General features: G+C 33.3%; 1 protein-coding gene across 1 annotated transcript in view; it reads left to right on the forward strand.

Moving 5' to 3' along the window:
- LOC103083018 (protocadherin-15-like) overlaps positions 1-11,862 on the forward strand; it is a gene marked incomplete at its 3' end in the record, with an annotated part of 186,896 nt that extends 175,034 nt beyond the window's left edge. The window contains exon 7 of the mRNA XM_007450826.1: positions 11,754-11,862. Coding sequence (XP_007450888.1) covers positions 11,754-11,862 — 109 coding nt within the window. The remainder of the gene's footprint in view (positions 1-11,753) is intronic.
- Positions 11,863-11,939: the final 77 nt, after the last annotated feature.

Below are 11,939 nucleotides of genomic sequence, written 5' to 3' on the forward strand. Positions count from 1 at the left end.
GCAGGAATGGGAGAGAAAAAACTATTACGTTGAACTTCTGAAGCAAAATTGAAAGTTTAGTGAATGCTTCCAGAGACCCTGTGGGCAAATATCAAGAACGCCATTTGGAAAAGATTTATGAATCATCTATCAGTGCCCTGCAGGCATCAGCATCCAGAGTTATCAACAGCCCCTGTGTTGTGTTTTAAAGTAGTAGTCTTTATTGCAAGGACAAAATAGAAGTCTGAAAACAGGCCCAGGTCATACTTTTTCAAACATTAAAACTAAATGTTTCAGTTTGTGCTTCCACAAAAAGAGCCAAATTCTTCCGGAGTCTTTCAGTATGCTGAGGATGTAAAGGTCAGCAATGGTTTAGTTTGGGGGGAAGTTCCCATTCCGTTTGTGAGTCAGACACTATCTGTGGGAGTTGAGTAAGAGCACATGGGAAATCATGCTCTAGGCTGTTCTTATACATGTTCTGCCAAGTGTCATATACTATTCAGTGAGGCAAACATAAGCCCACCAGGCCTATCTATCAAAAGATGAACATTTATAAAGCATTAGAAACTTCCTTTTTTTTAAGAACCTTATTGTACTAGTGTATTCTGGTGTGCATTTCCATTTTAGTGTTCTTTTATACATTTTCTATTTTTCAAGAGGAGACTTGCATAAGCTTTACAAGTTCTTCTCCTTGCTGGTTAAGTCATGCAGAATAAACTTGGGGTGAGACGGTGGGTATTTTTGTTAACAAGAGATGCTTCTTTTTCTTCCCCCAACTTTCAATAACAAGAAACAGATCAAAAGTTTAAGGTATTTTGTTTTCCAAATCAATATCAAGTAGGATAAGTTCAGTCTTCTCAATGCCTGGGATATTTTTATAGGTAGATAGATAGATAGATACTGGATATCCAAAATTACTAATTTATGTTATCCATTTTATTAATTTCAGGAATGTTTGTACAAAGCAAAATGAAATGAGGGTATAATTACTGCTAGTATCCATTTCGTAAACTTATACACCAATGGATTCTATGTTTAAAAATTTCAATATATCAGATTAAATATAACTGGAAAATACCATTAACATCTTTATCTCTAGCTAGTATTAAATGTCTATATGGTCTATTAAATTAAAAATACAGTATTTCATATCTAAAATCCAGGTTAAGAAGCACTAAAACAATATTTTTCAAACCAGTTATGAAAAGGAAAATTTATTTATATTATTTAATTTGAAACATAATTTAATTATGCATATTTTAATATAAAGATGGTAAAGTGACAAAATTATTTCAATAAATATATATAAAATCAAGCCACTAACCACTAATACTTCTTCATTGGTCCAGATTTACAAGATAACAAAAATAATTCATTAATATTTCTGTTTTTAATTAATAAAATATTTATTGATGTTCTTGAGAACATTTGACAATAGCTCGTAGAAAGGAATATTTAGGGCTCAAATGTCTAACTAATGCTCTAAATTATTATACAATAATAAATGTTCTACAGAAAATATATCCATCTTCTTAGAAACATCTGATTATGAAATTCTTTTTGATTGAAATCTGAGTTTCCATTACAACTTCAAATTCACAATAGCCTCTTTAACAGTAGAATTTGAAAACAAGGGGAATAAACACAGAAGTTAAATGCTGCTATATATCATTGTTCATATTTGTGGCAAAGTTCAGAAATGATTCCATCAATGTCACTGTAAAAATGCTATTACTTCATACATCAGAAGAGTGTATGTTGTGGAACAATTATTATATGGTGTGTACTGTGCATTATATATTATAGAATTATCAATCAGTAAAGGGGTTGATTCTCTGCTGCCACAAAATTCTAACAGTTCTCAGTGTTCACAAATCATCTACAATGTGCCAGTCAATATGCTTAGTGAAATTTATTATTATTATTACTAGTAGTAGTAGTATATTAATATGCTGACTGTAAAGGCTACATTGTGTTAGTTTAGTATTATAAGACATATTCAAAAAGATGCAGGAAAATGCAATAATTATTTTCATATTCTTATATAAAGGTCTAATCGATATCTAAAAATTAATATAAAAACACTAAATTAATTCCACTTAATTTTTAAAAAAATTCTTTTTTTTCTAGCTCTGAATTATGAATTTAAAATTCATTTTTCTCCAGTAAACCCAGCCCCCAATAAAATTTATCACCAGTCATTTTTTCCCTAAGGTTTATCTCTTTCTTTGGATTTTCCTATTAGATTTATTTTGCTGTAATTATTTTACTCCCAGAATTCTTTCAATAGCCAAACAGTTTTCTCATTGAGTAAATGGTACTTGAGTATCTGCAATGTGGAAGACACAAATTAAGGCACTAACAATGAAAGAAATAGTAATGGTCCTTCTCTTAGAGGTATTATATTCTACATCAGAGAGAAATCCTGATACATAAACAATAAGGCATTTAAAAACTAATACTTATTTAATGTTAGCCTGGGACTGTCACTAAAAGGACAGCAAAAGTTACTTTCTTTTTTAAGCCGAGAGAAGGTCTAAGATTAAACTGATATGACATTAATTGACATAATTTGATGTAAATTAATGTTACTATTATACACTTAGAAGGCTGAATTTCAGAAAAAGTAAGTATTCCTGTCACATTTTGCACCACAGTTTCAGACATTGGTCTTTCTAGCTTTGATGGCAGCATGCTTTCCTCTGAACTGCACTGCTCTGTAATGCATGATGAACTAGGAAGGTGAGAATTCCAAGCAATAGTCTATGACAGGTTAAAACTGTAGCCATGATGACAGTGAGGAAAGAACAATTACATTTCTATTTGGAAAGTTAGAGAAGAAGGCTTTCTCTCAAAGTGTCAAACTTATTCACAGGTGAAAACATAGTTTTTTCTAACACCTCTTTTATCTTGTCATTTTCCTGCTCATAAACCTATAGTAGAAAGGTCTGGATTGAAATGGCAGGTGGCTTTGGGTACCTGATTTATCTTTACCCATGGCCATGCTGAAATACTTATAGAGACATAAAAAGAAATGAAAAGTGGCATCAACACTGGAAGAAAGGACTCTAAGTCAGATTTGTGCCGGGATGACTATAAGACTGCTACTGTCTTGAAAAGAGAGTGAAAAAAACTACAGACAGGGATAAAAATAGAGATTCAGGTTCCCACCACAGAAATATGGGAACTTTACAGTCACAAGGGCATCAATCAATCAATACACTGGTTCAAACACATGTGAATCCCATGAAAGATTCTGCAACATTAGAGGAGAAGAATATTTTATATTCAAGATAAAAAGAAAAAAGTTATTAAGAAAAGGTATTAGAAATTATTTAAGTTACTACAAGTTATTTATTTAAAAGTTTTGAATTTCAAATAAAACTTAATAAAGAATGAAATATATAAAACATGAGATTAAAGGTGAAATAAAGATACTGATAGAGAAGAGAACAGAACTGAAATAATAAAACTAAAGAAATTAAAGACAAAATATACAGCTGAGGATGCAGAAAACAAAATTTGCAATATTGTTAATAACATAATACCTAATACTTATTTAAAACTTGCTGGGAGGATTGTGATAGGTATTTTACAAGTGTTTCTTCAGTTAATTATCAAACCTCATAGTAAAAGATGTAATATTACTCTATTTTATAAGCCAATACAGGGTGAAGCTCACAGAAGCTAGCTAAATTGAGAGGCAAGACTCAGTCTGTATTTTCCTAGTTAATAAAAGAATACTCTAACCATCTTACAATACTCTTCATTATGTTTGAGAAATCTTCCAGACTACAGAGGAATTAACAAGGAGAATAAGAAAATAAAGATCAGGTGGCCAAATAAAAATATAATCAATTTGTGTTGATAAAAAACCAGGTAAAGTAAGCAAGTACAATAACAAAGATACAGTAGAAATAAAGAAAAAAAAAAACCTCCAGGATTTTATTAAGTATCCATGTTTGCAGATTGAAAGTTTTCAAAGCATGAAACACAGTTAAGATACCACGGAGACATTGTGGGTTTGGTTCCATAACAAAACATATATCATAATAAAGCGAGTTGCATGAGTTTTTTGGTTTTCTGGTTCATTTACAAGCCATGTTTACACTATACTGTAGTCTATTAAATGTGCAATAGTATTGTGTCTACAAAAACAGTGTACATACCTTAATTAAAAAATACTTTATTGCTAACCAGTGCTAACCGTTATCTGACGCTTCAGGGAGTTGTAATCTTTTTGCTGGTAGAAAGCCTCGCCTTCATGTTGATGGCTGCTGACTGATCAGGTGGTAGTTTCTGGAGGTTAGGGTGACTGTCACAATTTTTAATAATAAGACAAGAGTGAAGTTTGCTGCATCGATTGACTCTTCCTTTCAGGAACTATTTCTCTGTAGCAAGCAATGCCATTTGATAACATTTTAACCACAGTAGAACTTTTTTCAAAATTGGAGCCAATCCTCTCAAACACTGCTGCTGTTTTTCAACTAATTTATGTAATATTCTAAACCCTTTGTTGTTATTTCAACAGCCTTCACACCGTCTTCACCAGGAGTAGATTCCATCTTAAGAAACCACTTCCTTTGCTTATCCATAAGAAGCAACTCCTCATTTGTTGTAGCTGGTTTAATCTTCTATCCAGACCACTAAAACTTTCTCCATATCAGCAATAAGACTCTTTTGCTTTCTTATCATTTGTGTGTTCACTGGATTAGCACTTTTAATTTCCTTCAAGAACTTTTCCTTTGCATTCACAGCATGGCTAACTGTTTGTCTGAAGAAGGCTTACTTTCATCCTGTCTTGGCTTTCCACCCTCACTAAGTATAATCATTTCTAGCTTTTGTTTTAAAGTGAGAGACTACTACTCTTCCTTTCATTTGAACACTTAGAAACCATTGTAGGGTTATTAGCTGGCCTAATTTCAACAATGTTGTGTCTCAGAGAATTGGGAGGCCCAAGGTGAGGGAGAAAGATGGGAGAACAGCCAGTTGTGGAGTGGTCAGAACACACATGACATTTATTAAGTTCGCCATCTGTTATAGGGGCACAGTTCCTGGTGCTTCAAAACAATTGTAATAGTAACCTCAAAGATCACTGATTGCAGATCACTGTAACAAACATAATGATGACAAAAATGTCTGAAATACTGACAGAGACACAAAGTGAACAAATGCTTTTGGAAAAATGGTGCATGCTGATAGACTTGCTTGACACAGGGTTGCTACAAACTTTCAATTTGTAAAAAATGCAGTATCTGTGAAATACAGTAAAGCAAAGTACAGTAAAATTTGATAGCCTTTACTCAGAAAATTTCTGGTATATTATTTTATTTCCAGATAAAAGCAAATTTCTACAAGACCAATAAAGAAAAAAACATAAAGGAACCACATATTAGGTAGATCTCAGATTTCTGCTCCATAGAAACAAAACTGGAAGACAATGGAGGAAAGTTTGTAAATAGAGGAAAAGCTTGGGAAAAAGAGAACCTAATATTTGGTCAAATTTTCATTCAGGTATAATAAACCCATTTACATTGTCATATATACAAGTACTCATATTTTCTTACTGAAAAAAACATTCAAGGACATATTTCAGTTGACTGTTGAATAAAAATAAAGAATTTAAAAATAAGTAAATCATGATATAAATATTTAGATGTGAGTGTTAAAACCAATAAAACAGAATCTAAATATAAACCAAGAAAGCTTTAATTAATTTAATAATTACAAATATATATACGTATATATATTGTAACTGAATGCAGGAATATAAAATAATTCTTAAAGGAAATATAACATGAAAAAAATAATAGTGTAGTTCTCAATTCTCAAATTTCATTAACAGGAGCAGCAATTTTGTGTGTGTGTGTGTGTGTGTGTGTGTGTGTGTGTTTGGGACTGGGAAGAAGATTTGTGACAAATTTGAGACATTAACCAATGCAATTAGATGGCATTTTCTTGTTTGGCATTTTATCATCTTTGTCTCCATCAATTTTGTTGCTACTTTTCTGTAAATCTAGATTATTTGGAGCCTAATTCCTTATTTTAAATCACTGTGTGTCTTTCCAATATCTAGTTTTCACATGCACACACACACACACACACACACAATTTTAAACCTCATCAACTTTATATAATAGAGGAACTCTCAATTTCTATTTTAAATCATTACAGACATGGGTAAATTAAGATATTAAAGCAGTGTAATAGAATATGAGAGAAACATAGGATCAATAGGTTTTCGAAGGCAATTAAATTTTATACAGATGTCTATTTAAGACAGAGAAAAGGGGGAAAGCAAAGAGTTTTTAAAACTGGTTTCACTTCTGTTAAAAAAAAATAGGTTAAAATTCCAGCCACAGTTTGGTGAATATTGTCTTTACTATTCAGATGTCTTGATGGACTGAAGAATTAAATTTAAAATGTTGAAACCATAATAACTGAAAGTAAATATAATTCAGCATTTATATGACTTTCAGAGGATGAAAGACTAAGCAGAAATCAAAAAGGGATATATTTCAATACATAAAAACGCCAAGCTTCTAGATCTCAAAAACAAATAATATTAAAAGGCAAACAACATACTGAAAATATTTTTAAGACTGATGACAAAGTGTTGATTTTTGTGCTATTCACATATGCCATGGAAATAAAATTTTAAAATACCAAATTTTAAAAAGAAAATAGACAAAGTAAATGAACAGAAGAAACACAGATAAATATATCAAATAAATTATGCTATGAATCAAAGAAATGTAAAATTTAACTTTATATTTATTAACAGTATTTCAGATATATATCACCCTCAGTATCGACAAGTATGTGCTGTTATAAACACACACTACTGAGGAGGAAATAAATCATTGCAATCTTTCTGGAAAGCCATCTGGCAATTTGTCTGAAAGAGTTCAACATGCTCTCATTTCTTGATCCAGAAGTTCCACATCCAGGAGTTTAACCTAGGAATATAATTAAAGACACAGCACAGTAATGAATACATTATATGTGTTATTAAACAATATAAGCATCCTAAATGTACAACTGGGCTTCCCTGGTGGCGCAGTGGTTGAGAGTCCGCCTGCCGATGCAGGGGACACGGGTTCGTGCCCCGGTCCGGGAAGGTCCCACATGCTGCGGAGCGGCTAGGCCCGTGAGCCATGGCCGCTGAGCCTGCGCGTCCGGAGCCTGTGCTATGCAACAGGGGAGGCTATGACAGTGAGAGGCCCGTGTACCGCAAAAAAAAAAAAAAAGTACAACTAACGTTATAACATTAGTGGAGGTTGCACGTTATTGCAAATTGTTTTTTTGAAAAGCAGATGCATTGACTTAGAACAGTGGTTATAATATGTGAGGTAAAAATAATCAACAAAATTTATATATGCGAAGTGGTGAAATATCACTGTGTAAACAGACAGGTAGATAGATGATACATAGAAGATAAATACCGATAGAAAATACCTCAAAATATTAACAGTGGCTATTACTGGGTTGTACAATTTTAAATATTTTTCTTTATGTTATTCTGTACCTACAAGACACTCTAGGATGATTTTTTTCATCAGAATGATAAAAATACACTTGCTATTCACCTGTAGAAGTTTTCCATTGCCAACTATATGAAAATTAAACTGCACTGTTTATAAAGGCACTTTAATGACTCTCCTCAAAATAGCCGTAGATTATCTATCTATCTATCATCTATCTATCTATCTATCTATCTGTCTATCTATCATCAATTGTGTGTGTGTTTTTAATATTTATTTATTTCTTGGCTGCATTGGGTCTTTGTTGCTGCACAGGGGCTTTCTCTAGTTGCAGCGAGCGGGGGCTACTCTTTGTTGCGGTGCTTGGGTTTCTCATTTTGGTGGCTTCTCTTGTTGCAGAGCATGGGCTTTAGGCACGCGGGCTCAGTAGTCGTGGCTTGCTGGCTCTAGAGTGCAGGCTCAGTAGTTGTGGCACACGGGCTTGGTTGCGCCACGGCACGTGGGGGGTCTTCCTGGACCAGGGCTCAAACCCCTGTCCCCTGGATTGTCAGGCGGACTCTTAATCACTGCACCACCAGGGAAGCCCCCTGTGTGTGTGTATGTTTTTTTTGTTGTTGTTGCAGTACGCGGGCCTCTCACTGTTGTGGCCTCTCCCGTTGCGGAGCACAGGCTCCGGACGCGCAGGCTCAGCGGCCATGGCTCACGGGCCCAGTCGCTCCGCGGCATGTGGGATCCTCCCAGACCGGGGCACGAACCCGTGTCCCCTGCATCAGCAGGCGGACTCTCAACCACTGCACCACCAGGGAAGCCTGTGTGTGTGTTTTTAAACTCCCTACCCAGCCTCTATCAAATGCAGGCATATTTTTTATCTTTATTAATTTTACCTTTGATATATGAATCAAAATTTGCTTTATTTAAGCTACACGTGTTTAAATATCTCTGATTCTTGTTATTTTGACTAATTCACTCATAATACTTGATCATATGAGTTTTCTACCAGAGCTCTCTTTTAATATTTATTGATAAATGTCTTTATAAATTTTTTTTCTAAATTGTGTTCATGTGCTTTGAGTCCCCATCCTCATGACTGTGAGCTCCTTCATAGTTCCATAACTATTACCTCTTTTTTAACACTACTTGAACAATTAGTGGAGTTCTTTGCACACAGCAAGTGCTTGATACATTTATATAACTCATCAGAATATTTATAAATCAGAGTTATCACAAATTTCTTTAATCAAAGGGTGGGGAATGAGTTTTTAAATTGGATATGAAACTGTAATGTGTCTGAGTCTACAGAAAAGGAATATCACTGAAGCTTCCTTTTAATAAAGTAAAATGAAATGTTCGTTTTAAGTGAACATTCAACTCCCTGATGCACTATTTAAAATTGTGTTTAAGTATAATCATTAAATAAGTTGCATTGCAGGTTTTACATCCAAATCTCTGTTTAAAATTAAATAGCAATGATAGATAGTCCCCCTTCATTCCCTGAAACATTTGATCAATTTTGTAATCCTAAATAAAACCTTCAAGATTCATGTCAGTGTCATGTTTTCAGGAAAATATGCAAGATCTGGTTTCAAATAAGCTTCCAGCTTGAAATTAAAATTTTCTATCTCTTTCTTTGCTTATAGTTTGGAGGCAAGTTTAATGTCAATATTACACAATTAAAAATAATATTAATTTTGATAATACTAATAATTTCCATATATTAAGTATGCCGCTTACTGTTTTACATACATTCTTTGATGAATCCTCACATTAATTATTGAATGTAGATATTATTAATCTCACTTTGAAAATTAGGATTCAAACTCTGAGGAATTAAATAGCTTATTGAAAACTTACTAGCAAGGTTGGTATGTTTTGTTGTAGGATACAGACGTTCACCACTCAATCTACTGGAATATTTATGAGACTACTTACTGTAACACCCAAAAGGCCATCTCAGTGAAAAACTCTGAGCCCATATCTGTGCATTTTGATCCACTTCCATGGCCACATTATTTTTCCCTCCAGTTGGGTGCAATAACTTTGTGAGCACAAAGATCTGGGAGTTATAAAAACATACTTATCAAATGTCAGTGTGTGTATTTGGATGTCCCACAGGAACCCAGAGAGAAAGGCAAGGATCCATGGGTCAAGAATACTCTAAATAATCTGGAGCTGAGAAGCCATTTATTCAACAGTTCTTGAGTGTCTGTGTGCCCCATACGTTTCTGGTGCTACAGATATAAATCAGCCTTACTCCTGCTCTCAAGAAAGTTATAGGCACGGAAACTCAGACGTACAGTCAGCAAGAATGTTCAATAAATTTTGATATGGATGAGCACAATAGTCTCTGTATAGATGTAGATAAGGGAAAATTATCAACTGTTCCTCAGGTGGTCAGATTATGTGTGCAGGCAGAGGAAATCGCCAAGTATAAGTGAAAAGAGAAAGGAATCTATAGGACTATGTTAAAATTAGGAACTTTTCTTCAGTGAGACAATATTAATAGGATCTAAATGTAAGGCAGAGTGGTATATGGTTAAAACATTAAGGTGACCAAAAAAAAAAGCCTTATATATCAAGGTCAAATATGCAACTGAGAGGATATTCAAATGCACATTTTGGATACAACAGTCAGTCACAATTTGTAAGGTAAAAAATATACCTGGAAATTTTTCAGATACATATTGGAATACATGGAAATAATAAAACAAGAGTATTTTTTGTTAGTTCCTTGAGCTGTTTTTGTTTGTTTGTTTGAATATGTGCATAAAGTTCCAGTGATCAGGCAGAAACTGATGTGATTTTCATGAGCCATGGCTGTATGAGTATTTCACATATGTGCTCTTTGCTCCCCCATTTTAAGGATGAAAATTATCAAAGCAAAGATGTACTGTATAGCACAGAGAAATATACTCATTTTTGTAATAACCTATAAGAGGAAAGAATCTGAAAAAAAAAATAGATCTGTATGTGTGTATAACTGAGTAACTTTGCTGTATACCTGAAACTAATACAACATTGTGAATCAACTATACTTCAGTAAAAAATAAATAAATTTTAAAAATTAAAAAAAAATTATCAATACTGTTTGGAAGGTTTTGAAAAGAACCAGACATCATATATTTTGTAGTATATAAGCTTCAAAGATATATGTGACTGTTCCACTTGTGTTTCTTCTATGATCACATAAAAAGTTGAAAGTGATCAGCTTGACCCATGCCACCCACCCTAATATTACATTTTTAACATGTTCACAAAGGAAAAATATTTCAAAATGTATGGCACTTTTTCAAACAATTTGATATTTCTGCCACTTGAAAAATGCAAAACTAATCAAAGAAAAATAGAAATGGTAGTTTGGCCTCTTAAGAATATATGTTAAGTATATATGTGTCTAAATAAGAGTATTGTGAACATGTTAGATTTGTTTTTCCTTTCTCTGTTAGTTAACATACAGAAACAGACAGGAATCTGGCTAAATATTTTCAAAAGCTTCTGGGAAATAGTATACTTACAATATAACATGAGATGAGAATAACAGTGTCCACAAATTGACATTGACCAGCTGTTATTGACAATTGTGCAGCAAATTTTCTTTCATGTAGTCTAAATCTTATTTTTTTTGTTAAAGGGAGATTATACTAGATTTTAAATATCAAATGTATATTAAGTGGGTTTTTAAAAAGATATTGAAAAAGAAGTTTCTAAGTGTAAACAACACATAAAATGTAATGAAAGTAATAATTGATAAGTTCAATTATTTAGGTATTAAATTATATAGTTTGCTAAAATTTCAAATCACTTAATTATCAGTGCTAGAATATATTTATAGTTGATGGTGAAGTTTTTACTATTTTAACGTAACTGTTCTCTTTCTAAATGCTATAAAATTATTCGATTAAAATACAGACCACAAATCCAAGCAATGATGAGTCCAGTATTATATATAGAGAAGAGTAGATATTAGAATCAGTTAAAATTTCAATAATTGAAGATAATATGCCAGAGATACAAGTCATTCGGAGCTCAGTTTACCTTTCTAGGGTTGTCTCTGAATATATTTGTTTTTATTTTTTCCACAATAACAGGCAAGGCCACTCTTGGAGATTATTATAATGTCTGTCCTTCTTCAGATTCAAAATTAACTAGTCTATGGTGTTCAACTACAAATCTTGAAATCTGAGTCTAACTGCTGGCTCAGGTGTTATCTAGCTGTCCAGACTACAATATCTGCGTGTCAATTCTTTCTGAGGTAATGAAGCTGAACTAAACTCTCTGATTTTTTTTTTCCAGGAAGAATTGAACCCCATCATTGTTACCCCACCGATCGAAGCCATTGATCAGGACCGGAATATTCAGCCGCCATCAGATAGGCCAGGCATCCTCTATTCCATCCTTGTTGGTTTGTGTCTGCTAACATTTTGCACTCTCAGTTATAGCTCTAGAATCATGTAGGGGAAAAACATGTTTCAAATTAAA

This window comes from Lipotes vexillifer, unplaced genomic scaffold, assembly GCF_000442215.2.
Source record: "Lipotes vexillifer unplaced genomic scaffold, Lipotes_vexillifer_v1.1 scaffold202, whole genome shotgun sequence".
NCBI classification, from domain to species: Eukaryota; Metazoa; Chordata; class Mammalia; order Artiodactyla; family Lipotidae; genus Lipotes; species Lipotes vexillifer.